Source organism: Ovis aries, chromosome 11 (assembly GCF_016772045.2).
Source record: "Ovis aries strain OAR_USU_Benz2616 breed Rambouillet chromosome 11, ARS-UI_Ramb_v3.0, whole genome shotgun sequence".
NCBI classification, from domain to species: Eukaryota; Metazoa; Chordata; class Mammalia; order Artiodactyla; family Bovidae; genus Ovis; species Ovis aries.
In genome coordinates this window covers 47,468,749-47,492,267 of record NC_056064.1, presented here as the reverse complement: position 1 = coordinate 47,492,267, position 23,519 = coordinate 47,468,749, and the positions used below count along the sequence as shown (strand labels likewise).

At 48.1% G+C, this 23,519-nt stretch overlaps 1 protein-coding gene across 7 annotated transcripts in view; it reads right to left on the bottom strand.

The window, feature by feature from the left end:
* Nucleotides 1-744: 744 nt before the first annotated feature.
* The window catches only part of TANC2 (tetratricopeptide repeat, ankyrin repeat and coiled-coil containing 2), a 371,608-nt gene continuing 348,833 nt past the window's right edge, over nucleotides 745-23,519 (bottom strand). For 4 of the 7 annotated variants that reach the window (XM_042256150.2, XM_042256152.2, XM_042256153.2 and 1 more), the window contains 8 exons: nucleotides 22,707-22,830; nucleotides 16,966-17,141; nucleotides 16,347-16,479; nucleotides 15,770-15,799; nucleotides 14,859-14,950; nucleotides 12,812-12,958; nucleotides 10,132-10,232; nucleotides 745-8,544 (listed from right to left, as the gene is read on the bottom strand). In XM_042256150.2, the coding sequence (XP_042112084.1) occupies nucleotides 6,591-8,544; nucleotides 10,132-10,232; nucleotides 12,812-12,958; nucleotides 14,859-14,950; nucleotides 15,770-15,799; nucleotides 16,347-16,479; nucleotides 16,966-17,141; nucleotides 22,707-22,830 (2,757 nt within the window). In that variant the 3' untranslated portion in view covers nucleotides 745-6,590. The remainder of the gene's footprint in view (nucleotides 8,545-10,131; nucleotides 10,233-12,811; nucleotides 12,959-14,858; nucleotides 14,951-15,769; nucleotides 15,800-16,346; nucleotides 16,480-16,965; nucleotides 17,142-22,706; nucleotides 22,831-23,519) is intronic. The other 3 variants (XM_027974357.3, XM_060395761.1, XM_042256155.2) reach the window with 1 other exon arrangement.

The following is a 23,519-nucleotide window of genomic DNA, read 5'->3' as shown; positions in this document are numbered from 1 at the left end:
CTCCTCCAGTTGCGGTGCGCAGGCTCTCTCTCCTTCGCAGCGGCTTCTCCTGTTGTGGAGCAGGGGCTGGGCGTCCGGGCTTTAGCTGCCCCACAGCACGTGGATCTTCCAGGTCCAGGAATTGAACATGTGTCCTCTGCTCTGGCAGGTGGATTCTTAACCACCAGACCAAAGGGAAGTCCTTTGCCGGACTTCTGAAGAAAACAAATAGTGGCTGGAAGCAGTGGGCTTCCAGCTTTAGCCGAGTCAGCCTCGGGGACTATAACCGGTGCTGTTGCCCTGCCTTGGGCATGCAGTCTCTAACAGCTCTAACGGGCAGCCTTGGGTTTTGGGACGGTAACTGGACTGAGGTGTAGCCTCAGCTATTAAAATCCAACAAAGAGAGGAAGTCAGTGTTCCCTTGGCCTGGCTGGAGGAACCTATTCCCCAGAGGAAAGAGCCTCCTCTCTTTCTCAGTGAACACAGTGGGCCTTGGCTGATGGGCCCTCAGGACTGTCTTGTCCACGGTTCTCTCAAGCCCCTCACAGTGTCCAGCTCTCACGAGAGCTCTGTAACTTCTCTGAATGAACAAGAGCCCAAAGGGGTGACTCTAAATAGCCCGTAAAGGACCAGCCAAATCATTAGGAGTTGGGCCCAGCCAGCTGTCCCTGGGGGAGGCATGCTTAGCCTGGTGGGCCTCAGTGACGGTGGCCCGAGTCAGCTCCTGGAGAGGCACTAATGAAAGGAGAAAGCACCACACCACCATGTTTTTCCAAGTGTTACCCATTTATAAATAAGTACATTTGCTTTCATACATACAGTTCATTGTACAGATGGCGATCTGTATACATGGGCAGGAAATTGCATTCATTTAACTTTTCACATCTATCTCACACAGCTCACATGTACAGACAATAAAACTGCTCAAGCAAGTACAGCAAAGGAAAATGTCCTTCCTTATACACAGGGGGCTAGATGCCTCTGTTGGGTGTGGGACCGCCCCACTGCACGAGTTCACAACCGTGTGGTGTTCAATATATCAGGATAGAGAACAAACATGCATTGGATAATATACTGTACAGAGAGTCCTTTACATCTGAGTTATAGAAAACCTAAAGGAAAACTAAGTGCATTAAAGCTTTTTCCAGCAAGTGTCTTGAAAGGACAGCAAAGAGGAGGAAGAATCAAAATCATGTTAGTACAAATCACTCTTTAATTGTAGACTGTACAGGTCTGTACTAATTAAAATCATCTTGGATTTGGAGGAGACAGAACAGAGACAAAGATGCTATGCTGGATGGAAAGGAGGCCAAGCCTGAGAATGGCACCTGCCCTGAGCCTGACGAGGAACTGGCCCCACTCAGCAGGAATCAGCCAGAGGAAAACAACAGAAATGAAAAAAACATCCCCTCCCCCCCCCAAAAAAAATCAACCAGAACTGGAACAGGAAGTGTAACTTACAGGATTTCCAAAATAACCTGTGAAGGAAGCAGAGATCTGGAGCCAGCATTTCTAATTTTTTTCCAGTAAGTTGGTTCACAATAAGGCAGGTACATTCAAGTACTGAATTTTCCAGAAATAACTCTGTCTGGTCCTGGGGACCAAAGGGATTGAGTCGAGTTCCCCTAACCAGGTGTTCTGGTTAGTGATTAGGCAAAAGAAAAATCCAGCCAGCGAGGGCTACAACAAAGCAGCTAGGCTCCTTCCTTTCCACAGAATAGGCGTGAAAAAAAAAAACAAGAGGGATGTTGGTCTGCACCTGTGTGTGTCCAGCAAAAACCTGACAGGTCAGCTTAGCAGAGATATCACAGAGTCAGCAGGAAGAAATGAGATGAAACGGGTGAGGAAGCATGAAAGCAACACTTGATTTTTGGTGTCCAATCACGTGTTCATTTGGTACTGACTTTCAAAGCTCTGGCTGTGGCCATCAGCTGGCCACAAGCATCTCAGGGTGGTTCAGCTGCTGCGAGGCATTGGACACCGAAATGCAGGTTCCCAACACTTCAGCCCTTGAGTGGTCTGTATTATAAAAGTTGATGAAGACCCAGTGAGTATTCAAGTACCTTTGCACAGTGGCTCCACCAGCCCCATTGTGCTTGTGTCCAGGCCCCCAGCCAGCCACCTAGTCTCGGGAGCAGCCAGAGCGGAGTTCAAGGCATTGCATGGTGAAGGTTTCCATGACACGTCTTTGTAGGTAGCTCCTACCCCTAAGCCCTTTGTTCATTGTTGTTAGTCATGGTAGATGGTCAGTCTGGAATTCCTAGAGGAGAAGGAAGAGAAAGCCATACCTCCCAGCGTGCACGCTACCACCACAGGCCTGGCGTAGGACCAGCGGCAGCTGCCTCTGTGGGGTGGCTTTTCGAGAAGTGGGCAGCCCACGGACAGACAGGCGGGGTGGGGGTGGGGGTGGTGAGGCTGGGGCGGGGTTGGGCACACCCTGCCCCATGGGGGTGCCTGTTCCATTTTTGTGGCAAAGATTCAGTGAGCAACAGGTGTTGTCCAAGGCAATTCTGCAGTAGAAAAATAACTATCTTTGAATCGAACCATCCAACTGTGACACCTCTGGAGTTATAGCAGTTGGAGGCCGAAAGGAACTGAGAGGGGTGCTCATGGGGAAGGGAGGGGTCTTCTACATTCCCATCCATCCACCAGAGAGAGCAAGGGAGATCTGGTCAGCCTACCCCAGTCTCTGCCTGGCTGAAGGTCCAAAGCAGGTAGTGTTCAAAGAGTGTATCCTGCCACAACTGGCACAGATGTGTGAAGACCCCTTTCCAGGCCTTTGTTCCCTCTCTCCTGGATCCTCTGAGCCTACGGGCCTGCCTGTTGGCCTGGCTGTGGCTCCCCGGAGATGCTGCCATTCTTTGCTACCAGACAAGCCTGGTGCAGAGCCACAGTGACACCTAGTGGTGAAGTGTGGTGAAACAAGGTGACATCCAGAAAAAAACCCCACTGCGACTAAAATCTAAGGAAAATACTTATGGATATTAAATTAGATATGGATTCATTTTTCTATTGGGTACATCTCTGGGATATAAAAATACCAATATTTAGAGATGGGGGTTCATAAACTACTGTACAATATAAGGACCAAGAATACCTTTCTCTAAGCTGTTCTGTTTACAGTAACTTAGGAAAAGTGTTTAATAATCCAGGCTTAACTAAATTAGCAAACTCATATCTCTGGACAACGACCTTAGGTACTGTACATGATTCTAATTCGTGGAGTTTTCCTGAGCCTTCAAGTTAAACACGTCTAGAAAGAAGGGCACGTGGGAGAGGGACGGGAAGGGTTTGTGCTCTATTAACTTGGGACTTTTAATAGCGCACGTCTGCAACCCGGAGAAGATACAAGAGCAGATACAAAATGGTCTCCATTTTGTCCATGCCAAATTCTCATGTTACACAGGGTTTTCCCTTTACTTTGTAAATAAACATTAATTTTTAATTGTTAATTGTGTGCCTTACTGATCCAGTAAATAAAGTAACCATGTCTCAGGAGTCCCTAAGAAAATTGCTGGAAAAGCACTTTAAAATCACTGCAAATTTTTTTTTGTCTTTAAAAAGTCTTAATCTTTTTGATGCTTATATACAAGTTATTTTTTGTGCTATAAATGTTGTGATCCACTGCTTGCTTGCTTTTTTTTAATCCCTTTGAAAAACACACTAAAAGACAAGGGCGCTTTTGCCATTTTCTAATGAAGACATTACTCACACTTAAATATCCAGTTATTTATCAGAGTTACAAATTCAAACAATAAAGTGCACCCATTATAGACACGATGTGATGGAAACCCATTAGTGCAAGAATTCTGGGTGAGTGGAAGGTACGATTTGATGAGAGACCTGTAAGCTGAAGTTTGTCACCGCTGTCTCCGTCTCAGGGTGACGTAAAGTGGATGAGTGGAACTTACCAGGTTGATCTGAAAAACTTCCCCCCAGCTGAAGCCAGACATTGATGCCAGCAAGTGAGGGGGCATCTCTAAGATACAGTACTAAGACCATCCCATGGCAGTGAAGTAGCAAAACAGGGCACAGACAGTCTGCTGACAAAGAAGAGCTGTCTTCCTCCAGTAAGGTCCAGCTGGCATTTTTTAGTCAAAAACTGGCGCCCAGTAGTGGCATTCACGCCCTCTTGCAATGGCCACAGAAAGACTGTATTTTGACTGTTGACAGTTTAGGTGTTTTGTCCAATAAGGCAAGGACCCTAAACCTGTCTGCCCTAGAAAACCCTAAGAGTCATGCTTGGGACAAGTGGTGTCGGTGGCATATTCATAAAACTACAGAACCTGCTCACCCACTCAGGCAAGAGCAGGTGGTATGTGTGGGGCTGTGACTAAACAGGGGCACTTTTCTAACAGACACTGAGAAATTCCCAAGATGCGGCAGCAGCTCCTCAGTGAGAGGTGGTTAAGAAGGGTGAGATGCAAAGAGCCCAACAGGGCTGAGACCTGGACAGAAAATGCTGAGAGGCTGCTGTGCTCCTGGTCGTGGGCTGATGCTACAGCTGTACATTTCATCATCTCGGTGAGAGAGAGCAAGGAGAGAAGAGACACTGATGTTCGCTCTGGGCTAGCTGAGTGGGAGATAGTCCTTAAAAATCAGAGAGTGGACAGAGTCTGGGTCCTGGACCAGCCCTGCCATTCACTTCCAGCACAGAGACACACACATCCTGGCCTGTTCCAGGCTTGGGGGGGTGGAGGGGTGCATCTATTTGGCAGAATCTATGTTAGTACTGAAGTGTTTTTGATTTCAGCTCCATGGTCCCCATGACTTAACGATTCTTTCAGAGGACACTTAGTATTACAAACAGGTCTGGTCACATCTGGATTTCTGTTCAGGAAACTGCCCTTCCTGTAGCCCTTTACTAACAAGAGCAGAATGATTCCTGGTAACAGAGAACAAATTCCCTTTTGTTTAGTTTTAGTTGTTTAGTTTGTTAGTTTAAGAGCTGATGTACAGCTGCTACCGGGCCTATGCTAAGGCTTTGGTTCCAGGGTTTTTGTTGTCCTTCGCATGCTGGCCTCAGTCACTCAAAAGGACTGGTTAGCAGATGACCACAAGACACAGGCAATGGGTGCAGGGTTAGGGGGTTAGAAGGCTTACTGTCCATCTCGTGTTCTCCCACAGAGGGCTGAAAGGGGTCTTTCTTCACCCTGAAACACTTCACTGTATCTGGATTTTAAATATCACTCCTGAGATGTCCCTGGCATTCAAGTGGTAAAGACCCTGCCCTTCCACTGCGAGGGTGTGGGTTCGATCCCTGGTCAGGGAACCAAGATGCCAGGTGATGAGTGGCAAAAAAATAAAAACATCCACCCCCCACCCCCCCCCCCCGCAACACTCCTACTTAGGAAAAAAATAAAACAATTCCTGTAATGACAGATAATGAAACTATGGGTCTTGAAACTATGGTGGGTGGAGTTACGACCACATCTGCCATGGAATGCAACGGCCCTGGGTGCAAGCTCTGGGGATCAGTCTTACTATCCCCAGAGGACTCAATTTCCTTTTTTAGGAACCAATTCTTCACTAAACCATCTGGGTTAAAAAAAAAAAAAAAAAAAAAAAAGAGGATCAGTAGAACAAAATCTGGCTCTAGGCAAAGATCCAACTAACAGGATTACCACGCCAGTCAACTTCTGGGGAGAACGTATATACTTTGCGTGGAATACGACACTCAGTGACACATCAAGAGCTAACAAATAGACTTCTCCAAGACAAGAACCTTCTACAGCCTTTCACTGAGAATCCAGGACAGTTTTTTTCTCTCTGTCCCCATATACTTATTCTCTCCCCCACCCATGGAAAATCAGTAGCGTTTAATGGTTAATTTGGCTAAAAACATAAAAAGAATAGCTCGCAGAAATATGTACGATTCTCATCTGATTTCCTCGGCTAACTGAAATGTTAAAGGGCTGGTTGTTTCCTGAATGTTCCTACCATGCCTCTTGGGCAATCCATGGAGTGATTGCAAGCAACTGTACTGGTGTTTTCCTACGTCCTCTCTTTCTCCTCAATCCTTTACCCCTATAGGGACACCGGCGATAACCTAAATGAACATTCTAGACTTGACAGCCGCAGGGACCTGGCGGTCCGAGAGGGAGGAGACCACGGCACAAGAATGCCCAGGGAGGGGCTGCTATTTGGATAACACTGGATAAGAATGCGAAGGCAGAGGGGCGTCACACTCTTTCTAAAAGTTCCTAGAAGAAAACGAACGCGAACATCTCATCTCATTTTCGTAAAAAAGGAGAAAGACATTTGACACAACAAGGACATCAGTGAAAGCGATTGTCTCGTGGAAAAAGCCGACCAGTGCATCTGATCTCCCTGGGTTGAAGCACGCGGGCACAGCAATCTCCTCGCTGGCATCTGAAGAGAGGGAGAAAGCGTGTGGCTGGGGCACGGATGAAAGAAACCCAAGTCCCGGCTCCCTGGAGGCCAGCTTCTCAGTCGGCTGCATGCAAAGGATTCTGGCACGTGGGCTGCCACCTCTGAACACCACGCAGAAACTACATGAGAAATTAAGCCAGAGAACTACCTCGGATGTGGGAAACCAAGCCTGAAGATGTGCAGTGAAAACATATGGGTCTCACTCCAACACACGTCTTTTAAACATTAGACTCCACAAATGGTCTCTTTGGTTTGATAGGGGATGTCTGCCCTTGTCGAGAGTCCCGGGACAGCTGTCTGTACAGGTTGTCCTGGTAGGCCTGAGCCACAGGGAGGGTCCGAGCCACCTTCACGTCAGGGTATGAGGAGGCCTGGCTGACTCTCTCCAGCAGGTCTCCGCGGGACCCGTTTGCCAGCATCCCGTGGGGGCTGTAGTAATCATCCTCCAGCAAATGGCCATTCTGTGCATTGTTGGTCTTGTTATAAAAGGCGATGTTGCTGATGGACGATGGTGGGCTGAAGGACTCAGGCTGGGGCAGGCCGCCTGGAGACGTGGGGCTGAGAACGGTATCCACGGATGACACCGCCCAGGTCCGATTCTGCTGGTGAAGGTGGGGGTACTGTTGAGTCCGGGCTGTTTTATCTATGATCCCCATGAATGGTGTGGTCCTGGATCGGGTGGGCTCACTAGGGTAACCTCCCTGTGTGGGAGACACTGGCGACAGCTCGTCACATGACCTATCGTACGCCGGTTTCAGCGGGATCTCCATCTGCTGGATGGAGGAAGATGGCCGGAAGGTAGGTGTTAGATTGGAGGCAGATGAGATACTATTGCTAGATGGAGAGAAACGCAGGCCTACGCTCTGGGAGTGCAGCAGTGGCCTGGGAGTCGGTGGGTGGGGTTTGATTTCATTGGGGTTGACACTAATAGGTCTTCTGATTAAATGCGACACGTCGGGGGAGCCTAGTTGGCTGGAGGAACGCTCCAGGTCCAGTTTTGAGTGACACACTGGGTAATAGGACGCTGACTGGCTGCGCCCAATCTGTGGCGTCTGGCTGTATCTCATGCCACCCCGGTAGGCAGAGGAAGGTCGCTGGGGAAGGTCTTCCTTGGTCAACCCTCCATGCTGGCAGATGGCACCCGCACTCAGGCTGGCCTGGACGTGCTGCACGGGTCTCCCATCCCCTACGATCCCCCCAATTGACCCCTGATAAACCAGCCGGCTCTGACTCACTCCTATGTCTCCTTGGGAAGACTGGTATTTACTGGCCATTGAATGGGCCACTTGGCCATAGGCCCCTGTGGAGATGACGGTGCTTGAATGCACAGCTGAGCTGGGCTGGTTGCTCCTCACGATCTGGGCTTTCGCTGGCTGGAGCCGGAGCCCAGGCTGGGGCACAGCCACGGGAAGCTGGGGCATCTGGTAGGGCCGCTGGGCCATCTTGGACAGCGGAGATTTCGGTCTGCCAGGAAGCTGACTCACATTTGTTTCTTGCTGATAGCGCACGGGGGAGCCTGACTGGGAACGGTAGACACTCATGCTTTCCGCTGGAGGGCTGGCCCGGTACTGGGGGCCTCTGCGGAGAGGGGAAGGGGGCGGGCTCGGGTATTCCTTGCCTGGCCCTCCCACAGGAGGGGGGCTGAAGCGGTAGGAGCCACCCTGATGAGCTGGGGAAGTGTGCGGGGGACTAGGCCGATAATGTGAGTTCTGGTGAGTTGGAGAGAGCGCAGGTGAGCTGGACTGATAGCTCTGCCTGGTGGGAGAGCCTACGGAACTGCTGGACCGGAAGTCAAAAACCTGATGTGAGCCAAGGGGCGAGCCGGAGATGTAGGCTGAGTCCCGGTGGGCTGGGGAGGAGGGTGGGCTCTGGATGATGGGGAGCCCCTGGCTGGGCCGAGCCTCCGTTTGGAGGCCGATGGACACGTTCTCCACGTCCTGTTCCAAGAACTCCTCCTCCAGTATGTCCTGTACGGAGTAGATGTCTTCGTGCTGGGGTTCAGGCTCTGCTTCCTCTGGGAGCTGCTGCTGCGGAGGCTGCTGTTGCACCGGCGGCTGCTGCTGCATTTGTCGACACTCCTCCTCCACCCGCAGCAGAAGCCGCTGGATCTCACGGTTGTTTGGACACAGCTTGATGGCCTCGTTCAGGTCCTCTAAGGCTGCTGCAAACTGTCTGCTTGACGAAATGTAAACACAGGAACTGGAGTTATTCTGAATCACAGGAGTCACCAGGAGCTGAGGGCCTGGTCACGGTCTCAGAGAACTGTTAGCGCCTGAGTGGGGTGGGGTGCAGGTGGGGGGTGTCCGGGGGTTTTGGTTGCATCTGATTTGTAAGGAAGGAAATAGGCAGGCTGTCATTCCGGAAGAGCCCAGAATGATTCCCTAGCTCCTTCAGCCTCCATCTTCCTTCTGGCCTCTCTGGGATCAGTGGAGAAACGTCCCCATTTGGTTCAGTCCAGCTAGGCCCTTCAGGAAGTGTCTCTTAGTGCTCAAATGCACATCAGGTAGTCTGAGGGTTGGGTGGGGTTGTCATTTACAGGGTCACTGTCAATTAGCTTAGGAACAAATCAGTAACTACGATATTACAGAATCTTGCTGATCCAGCAGAAATTTTCTTTACATTTTGGCTTCAATTTTCAGGCCTGTTCCATCCCAGGCAAGAACCCTGTCCTCTTCTGCCTGTCTACATCTTGCCCCGCTGCACTGTGGCTCCTCTACTCAGCTACGGCAGAGCTGGGCAGGTATCAGGTTTGCTGACTAGGAAACTCAGACTATCGTTTACAAACAAGGACACAAACTGTCAAGAGATATTCCCCTCCGCTCTGTCAACCTTGTCCAGAAAAGGGGCAGTTGGCCTTGTGAGGAAGGAACCATCCCAGGGGAAAGAGAATCTGATAGTTCAACTTCTCTGAGGCCTCTGTCGCCCCACCTAGCCAAGACTAAGATCACTGCCACCGTCATCTCTAGACTTAACCTGGGTCTGATTTTCAGGACAGCACCTCCCTGGTCATGGACGTGAACCTGAAGCAGTTCTCTGACAGGCAGAGTTGGGGAGAAGGGCAGGGCGCTGGGCAGGTGGCATCAAGGACAGGGATCAGTGATCTATAGAGATCACTGACGGCAGTTTCTAGATCTTTCTGGAGCCCTTCCTGGCCCCTAGGCGTGAGGGATGGGGTTTCTCTGGGGCCCTCACAGTCCTGGCCCCAGGTCCTCCTGCGTTCCATGCATTTATGGTGTGGTGCTGGGAGGGGCAGGTAGGTGAGAAGGAGGTCTGATGCCGTCAGACTGGAGGGGAGCCCCAGAAGGAAGACTAACTGATCTGGGGACCCCCCCCCCCAAATGCCTCTAAGCAAAGAAAGAGGAGTCTGTGACACATGACCCATCCTACTTTTCCCTCTAGAACGGCTGGGAGGATATTCTGCTCTCTCTCAAGAGACCGGTGTCTCTTTGTGCTGTTTGGGGGTTAAAAAAGCAACTGAGAGATGGCAGAAGCCTCTTGGAAGAAGGTGCCAGTCTCCAACAGTGAAAAGGCATTTTTCTCCCACAGTACAATGCTCTAGATCTCCACAGCCCCAAAGGTGTGCCAGCTGTAAGATGCGCTCTGTGCTTGGGGTGGGTGGGGGGCCATCCCCAAAGCTTGGCCCTGAGAGTCCTCGGGGACAGACACAGTGGGTACAGATGCCCCAGGGTGGCCGATGTCACCTTGGCCAAGTTTCCAGAAAGAGACCTCTTGCTCCTCACCCTCTCTCTCTCTCCTCACCTGCTGCTGCGTTTGGCCCTTGCTCTCGCATAGTAAGCTTCATAAGATTTCGGTTTCAGCTCCAGGGCCTTAGTAGCAAATTCCTCCGCCATTCCAAAATCCTGTCATTACAATAGGTGTGCAAATAAGTCATTGAAGAGATATGAGAAATAGACAGCTTGGGAATAAAACAGATTATAGGTACATTTCTTTGACATTTATGGGTGGGGCACCTGGGATTCTCCACATGCCTGGCGTGGAATGCAAGTCCCTTTGGCCTTTTGCCCTGTGTGGCCCTGCAATGGCTCCTGGGAATTTATCTGCCCTAAAGGACAAAAATGTTTTTCGTCTGCCCTCTTTCTGCCTTTGGAACAACGTTCTTTCTGTCCCAGAAGCCAAATGTCAACCCAGCGAAGCTCCTGAATTTGGAAAGCTGAACTTGTTGCACACCTGTGTATGAGGCAGACACACACATCGGCATCTCGTGTGGACCCTCATCCTAACCCCCTCTTCCTGCCTCCCCCACTATTCCTTGGCTTTAAAGGGGCAAGAAAAATCCAGGAAGATGGGGTTGTGTGAAAAAGAACTGACTGGCTAAGGGGAGTGGACAGAGGGGTGTCAGGCAGGCTTGGGTTCAGTTCTCAGCTCTGCTCTGTAAGCCCGCAGAGCCTGCCGTGTTTTCTCATCCGCACCAACCTCCCAGGTGGGACTAAGAGCAACAAAGTGTCTGAAAGTCCCCCACACAGGAGGTGCTCAAGGAGTGGCAGTTTCCCTTCTGTTTCACAGAGGCTTCTGGGGCCTGCTCCTTCTCTTAACCAGTTCCTTGCTTAGGAAACATTCAAAGTTTAAAACACAATTTTGAAACAAGAGAGAAGCCGGCCTGTGACTGGGGTCTCTGCTGTCACCTCATCTCTCGATCACTGAGGTTCCCTGGAGGAACATGGTTTCTCATTGATCTTAAGGAGCCCTGGGAACAGGAACCACGGCAATGAAGCCATCATTTTCAAGACACCCTTACCCACTAAAAGGGGAAGGTTTTCTCCTCTTTAATATCAAAGCCATAGGACAGCACAGTAGCCTCTGGTTAAGCTTGTGATTCCTAAAGCAGAGCAAATGCCCAGTGGTGGAGGTAAAAATGAAAAAGAAAAAGAAAAGTTAACAGGCAACTTTCTACCAAAGCTGACAGATTTCAGGTGGCCCTGGGATGCAATGTGATGTGGTGCCTACGAGAAAATCCCCTATCTTATAGCATCGGCTTCCAGCTCTACTATTTTCAACCTAACCTGTTGATTTTTTCTTTTGTGATGATCACTATTTCTGGGATGATTAGAACTTTTTTAAGAAGCAGAGTCTCTGTGAGGCATAAAGTGGCCAGGAGGTCGGTGGCAGCTTCGGAGCTTCGTCTCACGCTCACTAGCTGGAGCTGCAGGAGAGCCTCGGTGCTCTGCCTCCTGTTTCATGTCAGAACCTCACTGCTTCCCCCTGAGAACCTCCGCCATGTCCCCATATTCCTCAGCACCTAGAAAAGCTCTGCCTCTTAGGGCATCGCTGTGCTCTCGGGGACACCCAAGTCTGCTTATTTATCAGGGCTCTTTTAACTGCCAGCTTTTAGATGGATGATCAAAAAGTCATTTTTCGGGAGCTGACAGCAGATCTCTTGCCACAGAGGCTATAAGGTCACTGCTGGACACCTGAGTTCTTTATTCTGTTATTCAAATGTTCCTGTTTGGCTAGGATTATTTTTGTCTCCTGAGGAACCTGAGACCTCAGGCTGGTGGATGTCAGAGGTTCCTGATATGAGCCTGGCTATTCCTAGGATCTGAGAGAGGGTTCTTGGCTCAACAGTGTCTGCATATCAAGAGGGCAGTGGCTGAGGGCATCACAGGCTGTATCTAGGCAGGTAAGAAGAACCAAGGGCTATTTAGAGGATAATAAAGGACCAGGAGGGGTTTCCCTGGTGGACCTGCCAACTCAGAAGACGCAGGTTTGACCCTTGGCTCAGGACGATCTCCTGGAGAAGGAAATGGCAACCCACTCCAGTATTCTCACCTGGGGAAATCCCATGGACAGAGGAGCCTGGTGGGCTAAAGTCCATGGGGTTGCAAAAGAGTTGGATATGACTTAGGGACTAAACTAATGAACCAAAGGACCAGGAGGAGTTCTGAGATTCCTCCTGTGACAAGAAGGGACCTGGAACGTGAGAATAAAAGGATGAGGAAAGAAGTGAAAGTTTAAGATTAGCCTTAGACATTAAACCTTGAAGTCTGTGGTCCTGGGCCCTCTCTTCAGCCCTTCCTTAAATGATGAGGGGGTCTCCCAGAAAGGAAGGGAATGACTACAATTGTATCTAATTGAAGCTAGGAGTTCCAGGGTCCACTGTGCTCACCTTTTCCCAAAGACCAGAAACCTGACTTGGGGGGCAGGGCAGGATGGTGATGAGTATTCCAATCACTTTCAGTGGGAATCAGGAAAATTCAGAAAGCTACAAAGCACCCACAGAATTCATTTTTTACAGTTTGAGATACAGATCGTAATACTTAAGTCTTGATTTCTTTCAAATCGCAAATGTCAGTGCTCTGTGAAGGACAACCAAGTTCCAGATGGGGCAGACAAGGATTTGGGGGCCTGCTAAAAGCCAGGGCGTGACATGGATCATCAACTTTCAGGGCTGTGGAAAGGAGCTGGGATGAGAGGCACTTACGTTCATCTTCCTGCGACATCGAGAGAGGTTGAGGAGGAGAGACACCTTCAGCTCCCGGAAGGTTTTCAAGTCCTCACCAAACCCTTCTCTAGGGAACTTCTTCAGGGCATACTGGTAGCGCTGGGCGGCTTCCTTCACTTTACCTTTCTAGTGGGAGCACAAGACGGCAAAACATAGTGTCGGTCTGCTGAGCAGCTGAGGTGGTCTGTTCCCGTTCCCGTCCTTTCTCCACGGTTACCACTCAGGGTTCGCCCTCCCCAACTCCACCGCAGTGGTGCAAGGACAAGGTCCCATCTTTTCCACTGGAAGCTCGCCTGGCACGCAAGGCGTGGTGAGGGAGATTCCCAAGACACAAGCCAGAGACACAAAGCTTTGGCAAATGAAAGACCTGGAGCCCCGGCTTCCCAACTGGATTCCCAAACGACTGATCGTACTCATTTCAAAGGAGCCTGTTCTTGGCCCAATCTCCCTGGGACACAGCATTTCCCTAGTCCTGATCGCTCCAAGTTTATCACTATTTCTTGACCTTCGGCTTATCTGGAAAACTCTTTTTGTTCCACCTTGCCAGTCCTCTAGAAAAGACCATGCTCTTCCTCACAGAGGATGTGGGAGCTAAACCAGTCTATCTGTTGCTTCCCTAATACTACTGATAAAATAGTCTCAGTGAGTCTTTCTCTGTTTTTGAAAGAGGCATAGGGTACAGTGGTGGTAGAGAAGTGAAACTGAGAATCTGTGATTCCACTTGACTAGGTAGGAGGCATTTTCCAAGTAAATCTATGTGTCACCGAGGGACCTGGGTCACAGGGCCCTTGAACTTTTCTCACTTTTTTCTTCTGAAAACCTGTAAGCGGAGCCCAGAATGTTGCAGGAGGCATCTCCCATTCTGTTAGCTCATCTTTTTATTCCTTCCATTCCTTCTGTGTAGTTGTAACTCCAGCCAGAGATCCTGAGCTTGTATTTTCTCTTTCACTGAGGACAGACTTGGAGTCTTCCAAGGCAGAATTTTGGGTGGGAACAGGAGTAGCTCTGGCTGTTCTCCTTAGGAGGCAGGACGCTTTGTCTCAGGATGCCAGAAGTTACGTCATAAAGAGGGCTTAGGTTCTTGACAGCACCGCCATTCTCAAGTCCATCAGCACAACATCTAGAGAGGCCCTTCTGTGAAGTCGTGTAAAATCAGGACTGGGCCAGAGCTCGTTTCCTAGAAGCCTAAGGGACCTAGATTATCAGGCTTCCACGCAATGGTCCTCAGGAAATACAACTCTACTCACAGGAGCTCTGTACTCCTTACATAAGGCAGAAATAATGTGTGTCACAGTCATTTCCTCATCTCTGGGCCTGGGCATGTCTCAGTGACACCCACTGCCAAAAGCTGGGTTGGATTTGTATTTACCTTCAGGAGGAGAAGGTTCAGTCCTCATACAATGAGATGACTCTGACACGGAAAGTTCTTAACGGCCTTCCTACAGCCCTGGGAGTTTGTGTGCGTTAGGGTATGGAGCCTTCAGCCTGAATCGTGAATACAAGACTCCATCATATCTTTTTTTGTTGTCACTCAGCTAATGATTTCAAGTAAATCTATAACTGCTCTTTGTCTCGGTTTCCTTATCTTACTCAGGGGTGCCAATAAGCTATTATTGCCACAGACTTTTAAATCTACACATATAGTAAATATAAAAGCTAAAATTAATGCCTCTTGCCCGCAGACTGGGAATATCTGCACTACCTATTTTTATTCTCCTTGTCCCATGGTTTCCAGGCTCCGGTAAATAGACTCCATGTAGAATCTATGGCACCGCCTATCAGCGACCAGATAAAAACCAGGTCTTTAGGTTGCTCAGCTGTGGGCACATGCAGGCCCACACTGAGAAAGCAAGAATCTGGGCTCCTCAGCTTCTAAGCCCTCCACTGAGGGATGGCACTCCCCTGATGCCTCTAGAGCCAAGGAGGAGAACTGACAGCAACACCCTTCCACCAAGACTCCGGTGACGTCTACGTCACGTGCAGGGAAGTCAGTGGCCATCTGGAGAAACCTCCTTCTTCCCCTCACCTTATAAAACATGTCACCCTCTTCCATCAGCTTGCTCAGCAGGATGATCATGATGTCTGGTTTGGAGGTGGCCATCGCCCATGTGGCTGGACCTGTAGTGTACAGGATGCATGATGGGTAAAAAACTCATACAATGTAAGGGTGGTAGGAAGCTAGGTGAAAAAAACACCCTGGGGGGATTTCTGCTGAGAGAACAACTTGTTCCACAACACTGGCCTCGTCTTTTAGAGCTGGGAGTGTCTCAGTGCCTCCCACTGCCAAGAAGCCGTGTTGGATTTGTATTCACCTTAAAATAAGAATCTCTGAACGGTCAGAGTCTGCACCATCGGAGGGCAGCAGAGCCTGCGTGTTGTATTCAGGCAAGCGATGCTTAGTCTGGAGTTACTTTAAATAAGGAACTTGGGAGAAAAGGGTTTACGTTAAATGTCACTGTAAGATTTTAAAAAATCCAAAAAGGGTAATTTATTTCAGAATCTGGGACTCAAAACCCCCAGCTGTTCAGTCTCTTTAATTTTTAAGCACGTACTTTGCAGAAGGGAAACCATGAACACTTCTAAAGGCTCCCTTAATTTGTAAGTACCGAATAGGACCCCTGGGATTCACACTGAACTGTTCCAGTGTGAAACAAGCCATCGGGACAGAGGACCACTCTACCCACAAAGAGAAAGAAAAGGTTAACTCGATTAGTTTACAGATGCCTGAATTATTTACCAACTAAGCTTTTCTGGGTTAGTTATCAAAAGTTCAAGTTATTCTCTACAACAGTCATTTAAAAAAAACATCTTCTTTTAAGGTGAAGTAAATTAAAAGATTAGAGGTGTTGGGGACTCATGCAGGCTAAATCAAAGAGGAGAAGGCAAAGCTGACCAAGCCATCAGACCACGCCTGATGCTGACAGCGGTGAAATATACCTCGTGGGCGACTCGGTAACGTCTGACAACCTTCAAAGAAAGGAGAAAACAAAAAGTTGTAGGAGAGGAAAAAAAAAATGGATGAAGGTGAAAAAAAAAAAAAAAAGAAGGAAAAAGCAGCAGTGAGAGGCAGGCAGCAAAAAAGCCAGCATATCAGCCAACCCTCGTCTACGGGTCCATGGGAGGGGCAGCGGAGGGGGCAGCAGCCGCAGGGACCCAAGAGTCCGAAGCACATACAGAGCAGGGCAAAGCGAAGGCTTGTGGCATCACAGGGATCCAGGATGCTCACAGGGCGGGGCTGCTGCCGAGGCAACAGCGCTGAGATGCACTTAAGGTCAGAGCAGCCTCCTGGCTAAGGCGACTCGGGCATGGCTGATAACCACGTGACTTTGGACACAGGGTAGTGTAGACCAGGGCTCTTCTCTGGGCCAAGAGTCTTTCTGTTCATTCGGATAATAGCTGGGCCCGGGCAGAGGGGAGACTATACACGTTCACGCCGAACGCTCAGGGCAGCCAGACCACTGGGCCAGTCTGGCCGCTGGGCACAGATGGCCAGCATCTTCCTCCTTTCTCCTACCTATCTTGGCTCCTTTCTTCAGAAGGGTGACAACAACAGACGTGTTCCGGCACCCCACAGCCCTGTCCAGAGGGCGCATTCCACTGTAGTCCACGTGCTCGATCATGGCCCCGTGATCCACCAGGAACTGGACCTAGGACGTGATCAAGCAGCATGGTCAACCCAGGTGTGAGGGCTCCAGCCGCTGCCTGCCCTTTCGTTACCTGCTGGTGTGAACCCAGGGTGCAGCCGGAAAGAGCCCGCCTGCCAATGCAGGACACACGGGTTTGACCCCTGGGTCGGAAAGATCCTCCAGAGGAGGAAATGGTAATCCCGTCCAGCATTCTTGCCTGGGAAATCCCATGGGCAGAGGAGCCTGGCGGGGTACAGCCCATAGGGTCATACAGTCAGACACAACTGAAACCACTGAGCACAGCACAGGTGTGAACCAGGAGGGACAGCGCTGGTATTGCAGGGCTGGATCCCTGTTCCTGGTTTTCAGTCGTGTTTGGAATATTCCTGAGCTCAAGCAAGTACAGATCTGAGAACTTCATATCAGGAATCATCAACCCCAGACAACACTGTGGATGGAGAGCCTTCCCTCCTCCTCCCACCCTGGGGGCTGGTTAAAGGCACTCACCACCTCAGCGTCACCGTAGAAAGCAGCTAGATCCAGCGGGGTGCGGCCGTTCTTATCGGCGTGGTCGGTGGCAGCCCCGTTATCCACCAGAGAACGGACCACTGAGAGATGACCCTTCAGACAAGCCCAGCTGAGGGCGGTCAGTCCTTCTTTATCCATGAGAGCAATGGAGGCACCTACAGAGCAAGCACATCACAGGGCTGAGGAAACAGGAACAATAGGGGAACTCACAGCAGGAGCGAAAGCTGGGTTTTAAGGTGTGCGCGTGTGTTCAGTTGTGTCCGACTCTTTGCAACCCCATGGCCTGTAGCCCGCCAGGCTCCTGTGTCCATGGAATTCTCCAGGTAAGAATACTAGAGTGGGTTGACATGCCCTCCTCCAGGGGATCTCCCCAACCCAGGTCTCCAGAATTGCAGGCGGATTTTTTTACCACTGAGCCATTTAAGGTGTATATTCGGCCAAAGCACACCTTCTGCTTCTGGTGTGTTACCTTTTAATAAAACTGTTAACAAAACTGCTGCCTTGAGTGGTCAGTAGAAGAGTCCAGTTCTTTGGACATCCTAGGTTCTGCATCCTAGGTCTCTCCCGAAGCTTACTGTCTCTCCAGAAATTTCACTACTCCCCGGTGAGAATCCTCTACTTGGGCCAAAATGGATATGCTCCCCACCTTGAGAAACCCCCACAAGTGTTCCTGTACCCTCACTTCCGGTTATGTTGGTCCCACATGTGGACACCTTTTCTTTCCCCATATGGGACTTGCCTCAATTCCCCCCATTCTCTAGGAACCATCTCAAACCTCCCTGTCTCCAAGAGGCCTCTCCTGTTCACTGTTACCTCATCTTGAATCTGCTTGACACATGTCACCTTATTCTGTTATTTTTTTTTTAATGTATGCCACTTATATGTAATAAATTCTCAGAGAATGTTTTCTGAACTCAGCAAAAGTCTTTCGTTTTTAATAGTATAAACTCCTTGAGAGATTCTCATAGAATAAGGAGCTCAGAACATGTTTATCATTGATGATAGCACCAGGCCAGCTTCTCCCTCCTTAGAGTGGGAGGGAAATGGACTCAAGGGAAGAGGCTGGGCCCAGGCCAGGAAGGGAACTAGGAGTTTAATTAAACTAGTCAGCCTTCAACAATTCCATCCTCACTCGCTTTGCCTATTTTATATTTTGCATCTTCTTCCCCTCAACTTTTCTCTAGGAGTAAGCATACTTGACACACTGTTTTGTAATTAGTCTAAAATTCAATCTACATTTGGTCCTCAGCCTAGATTGCAAGCTCCTGGATGGCAAAGAGCCTGTTATTCCCTTGCGGGTTTTGAAGAGTACCTAAGTTGACTCTTTCCACACAGTTGGCGTGTCATGCTCACTAACAAAATGAGATCAACTTACTGCACACACAGTACACTTGTCAGGCTGCCTCCTTGCTGGATGTCAGATCTGATTTGGATGTCAGATCAAGCTCGGGACCTGCCACAGCCAGGCTCTGGAGCTCCTCGGCAGTCACGTGGCCTATCCTCTGTGTCCCGAGACGTCAGATAACCAGATTCTGGCTTCCCATGACAGGATGAAGGGCTGGATGGTACCATATTCCTAACCCTGAGGAGAGTCATCTATATACTGGGTTCTCTAGTTTGCGACTCAAATGCTGATTCTAACACGGAATGAATTTGAATGAATATGGGACAGAATCTAAGGAGGTTTCTCAGATGCAGCATCTATAAATTTCCTGGACAGAGTCTCCAGTGGTGGAATAAGCAGAATAAGAAGGTTCTGGATATATATTACAGATAAACTGATTTTTATGAAGATGAGGGAAGCTGGAATTTAAGAAAAGGAGATACATATAAAAAATATATTATTCAATTTACTCTGAAAATTTGAAACCTTTTTCTCTCTTTCCTTCTCCCAGCAGTTAATAGAATCACAGTTCTCTCAAACATCTATTTACTTAGTTTAAAACTTAAAAAATTTTTATATTGGAGTATAGCTGATTAACAATGTCATGATAGTTTCAGATGGACAGCAAAGGGACTCAGCCATACATACATACGTATCCATTCTCCCCCAAACTCCTCTCCCATCCAGGATGCCATATAACATTGAGCAGAGTTCCAAGTGCTACACAGTAGGACTGTGTTAGTTATCAATTTTAAATATAGCAGTGTGTGGACTGATGTTAAAGCTGAAACTCCAATACTTTGGCCAGCTGATGTGAAGATTTGACTCATTTGAAAAGACCCTGATGCTGGGAAAGATTGAGGGCAGGAGGAGAAGTGGACGACAGAGGATGAGATGGTTGGATGGCATCACTGACTTGATGGACATGGGTTTGGGTGGACTCTGGGAGTTGGTGATGGACAGGGAGGCCTGGCGTGCTGTGGTTGATGGAGTCGCAAAAAGCTGGATACGACTGAGTGACTGAACTGAACTGAGAGGTCCATCCCAAACCAAGTCTCAATTTTAGAACTTTGTGGAGTTCTCGTCAACTCATCTATCAATATGTCTTACATATGATCAATCTTTATATTCACAATCTTTTTTACAACTGGCCCTTCTGTTCTATGCTAACTGCCACTGCACCTGGATTTGGCATCGCCTCTTATCTATTCAATGACAATGGCTTCCTAATTGATCCCCAGGTCCACTATCATCTCTTCATCAACTCAACTATTCATACTACTGCCAGATTTTTTTTTTAAAGCACAACTCTGGCATTGATTGATTCCCTTTTAAAACAATCTTGAAAGCCTCCTTATTGCCTTCAGAGAAGTCTAAACTCTTTTAATCTGTTCCTTTTCTTTTTTTTTAATTTTAATTTTTACTTTATTCTACTTTACAATACTTGTTCCCTTCCTTAGCATGACTTTCTTCACTTATTCATTTCCGGCTGTGCTCTCTGCTGCTGTGCAGGCTCTCCTCTTGTGTGGAGAGTGGGGGCCACTCTCTGGTTGCAGTGCTCCTTCTCACTGTGGCGGCTTCTCTTGTTGCTGAACATGGGCTCCAGGGCAGGCAGCCTTTCAGTAGTTGCAGCTCCTGGGCTCTACAGCACGGGCTTAATAGTTGTGGCGCATGGGCTTAGGTGTTCCTCAGTATGTGGGGTCCTTTTGGATCAGCGATCAAACTCATGTCTCCTGCCCTGATAGGCAGATTCGGATTCTTTACCACTGAGCCACCAGGGAAGCCCCAATCTCTTCCTTTTCAACTTCTTCCCATATACGTTTCCAACAGTCCTCATGTACATCACTGGACAACTTGCATATTTCCCCAGTCTTGCTGTGTACCTTTTCCTCTTCTCTGACCTTTCATTTACATTATATCCCCTCCCTGAATACAGAACATTTTTCCTACTCAAATTTCAAAGTCTGTCCTGTTCTAACTCAAATACCTTTATCAGCACACTCAGGATTATCTTAAGGCAGTTACTTATCTTTGTTTCATCCCCTCCTTGCCAGATTACAGACCCTTTGAAGACACGGATTATAGTGTATTAATTAAAAAAAGATCACAGTTCTTAGCACAGTGTTTTGCAAATAATGTAGGCTAAATATACATCTGTAGAATTCACTGACTGAGAGAAAGTCTCTGATTTAAATGTGAAAGAACGAAACAGTATGGAGATCAGAATGCCTTCAGTGAAGGAGGACGACTCTCTGAAATCTGTGTCTCATGATCTTCCTTTTAAAAAATATTATTTATTTTTAGTAGAAGGATAATTGCTTTACAATATTGCGTTGGTTTCTGCTATATATCGACATCTGATGAGCTTCTTCTATGGGTGTGCGGCAGACCCTGTGTGGTCATCTACTGCTTACCTGTGGTGAAGGGTCCTCCCTTTTCCAGCAGACTTGGGTTGTTCTGGGACATTTACTCCTGCCATGTCTTATCCTGAGTATCCAGGCATATCCCCCTTGCTCCCCAACACCCATGTCAGCAGAATGAAGGATCAGTCAGTTCAGTTCAGTCGCTCAGTTGTGTCTGACTCTTTGCGACCCCATGAACTGCAGCATGCCAGGCATCCCCGTCCATCACCAACTCCCCAAGTTTACTCAAAACTCATGTCCATTGAGTCATTGAATCAGTGACGCCATCCAACCATCTCATCCTCTGTTGACCCCTTCTCCTCCTGCCTTCAATGTTTCCCAGCAGTAGGGTCTTTTCAAATGAGTCAGCTCTTTGCATCAGGTGGCCAAAGTATTGCAGTTTCAGCTTCAACATCAGTCCTTCCAATGAACATTCAGGACTGGTTTCCTTTAGGATGGACTGGTTGGATCTCCTTGTAGTTCAAGGGACTCTCAAGAGTCTTCTCCAACACCACAGTTCAAAAGCATCCATTCTTTGGTGCTCAGCTTTCTTTATAGTCCAACTCTCACATCCATTCATGACTACTGGAAAAACCATAGCTTTGACTTAGATGGACCTTTGTTGGCAAAGTTATGTCTCTGCTTTTTAATATGCTGTCTAGGTTGGTAATAACTTTTCTTCCAAAGAGCAAGCGTCTTTTTATTTCATGGCTGCAGTCACCATCTGCAGTGATTTTGGAGCCCCCCAAAATAAAGTCTGTCACTGTGTCCACTGTTTCTCCATCTATTTGCCATGAAGGGATGGGACTGGATGCCGTGATCTCTGTTTTCTGAATGAAGGCTAGATACTGTGAAACCAGGTGGTTTGTACTAGGGAAGCAAGATCCACTTTGCACATGGGGAAAACAGTTCTCTGATTTGAACCCACTTTTGTGAGTCCGACGTAGTGAAGACACATCTTTGGTGGTGAGAGCTAAAGATCCAGTAAGTCTGACTGAGCTATAATTTGAAATCTGAGGACAAACCTTGCCTTCTTCCCACATCAACTACCCTTCAGCAGCTCCAGCCTGGGCATGATTTTCAGGAGCTTGTTTTTCTTGAAGTGTATGTACTTGTGGATATTAATTATGAATGATGGATGATCAGATCCAGTTTACTCATAGGGGAGGCTCACTGGGATGGGAGTCAAGGCTGGTCGCAGTCACATGACCTCCTGCTTCAATGAAACACTCAAGCTCCACTAGGTGGTACTGCAGAGTCAGCGACTGGAGCTTCTCTACTACAGAGGTTCCCGCATCACTCGTCACTGGTCTGCAGAGGTGATTCAGGTCACAGCCCTTGAGGGGAACCTGGAATGCTCTAGATGGTGTGATCACAATCTCCTTTAACTTACCTCTCATTCACCAGGAATATGTGAATGCTGGTAAATGTTAAAGGGAATTTATTACAATAGGAGGATAATATTAATACCCTGATTCCTCAAATAGGGTCCCACGGTCAACAATCATTTAAACCTTCATTTGCTTCCTTCGGATACAAGAAAAATATTAGTTGTGCAGGCTGACAGAAGAATTGACAAAGTTAAAGTCAAAATACAGTCTCTGGAAGATGAACATTTATTGAATGCATATTAAAAACTTCAAAGTTGGGAGAGTACTGATTTGACTTAAAGAACTTATACTATGTAGATTTGATTAGGATACCAAAAATCCCTCAGGCCATAAAGAAATAGAGAATGTCAGAATTAGAAAGGCACCATGTTAGAATTAGAACATCAGAATTTAGAAGAGAATAGAGGAGATAAGACTTTCACTTTCTAATCAAGTGGATTAAGAATAATCATTCTTAACACCTCTTGGAATCCATCCCTGGAAATCACGAGCTTTGGGTTTTGATGGGTACTGACCATCAAGCTCTGGCATCCTAGGACTGACCTTGAGCAAGGAGAAAGTCCACAGTTCCCAAGTGGCCTTCAGAAGCCGCCATCATCAAGGGAGTACGGCCCTGCTTGTCCGCCATGTTGACATCAGCTCCATGAGTAAGTAAAAGATCAACGATCTGCAGGGGCAGAGAAGGGGGGATGGATGAGCCAGGAAGTGCTGCTGAGCAGACACATGCATGCCACCCCCACACCACGTGAGCTCCCTGCAAATCACCTCTAACGAAACTTGCCACTGCAAGAACCGCCTCTAGTTTCCGCATGGTTCTAGTACCATGGGATTTGATCACTGACTTTCTTAGGGAGAGCCAAATGAGAACTCAATTCTAAATGTCTGACTCAGCCACTGAGTGAAAAAGAAAATCAAGATTAACAGAGGCCAAGATGTAGACTAAACAATCCCAAAACGGAAGAACCAACAGGAGTCACTGCCTATGTCAGGGCCATTTTATTGACTTCCAGGTGTTGCAAACCTGCCTGCAGTGAATATTTACCACTGAACAGAACACAGTAAAGTGCCTCTTACAACTCTTCAGCACTGTTTGGCTCCCAGGACTACTCAATTTTTTTCAAAGATTATAACCAATATGCTTTCTTTTCTGTCCTACCCAGAATTTAAACGTCTGGAAAGAGCATATAACTATTAATATTATATTTGTTGTTTTTTGGTCACTAAGTTGTGTCTGACTCTTTGTGACCCTGTAGACTGCAGCATGCCAGGCTCCTCTTGTCTTTCACTATCTCCTAGAGTTTGCTCAGTTTCATGTCCATTGAGTCAGTGATGCTCTCTAACCACCTCATCCTCTGC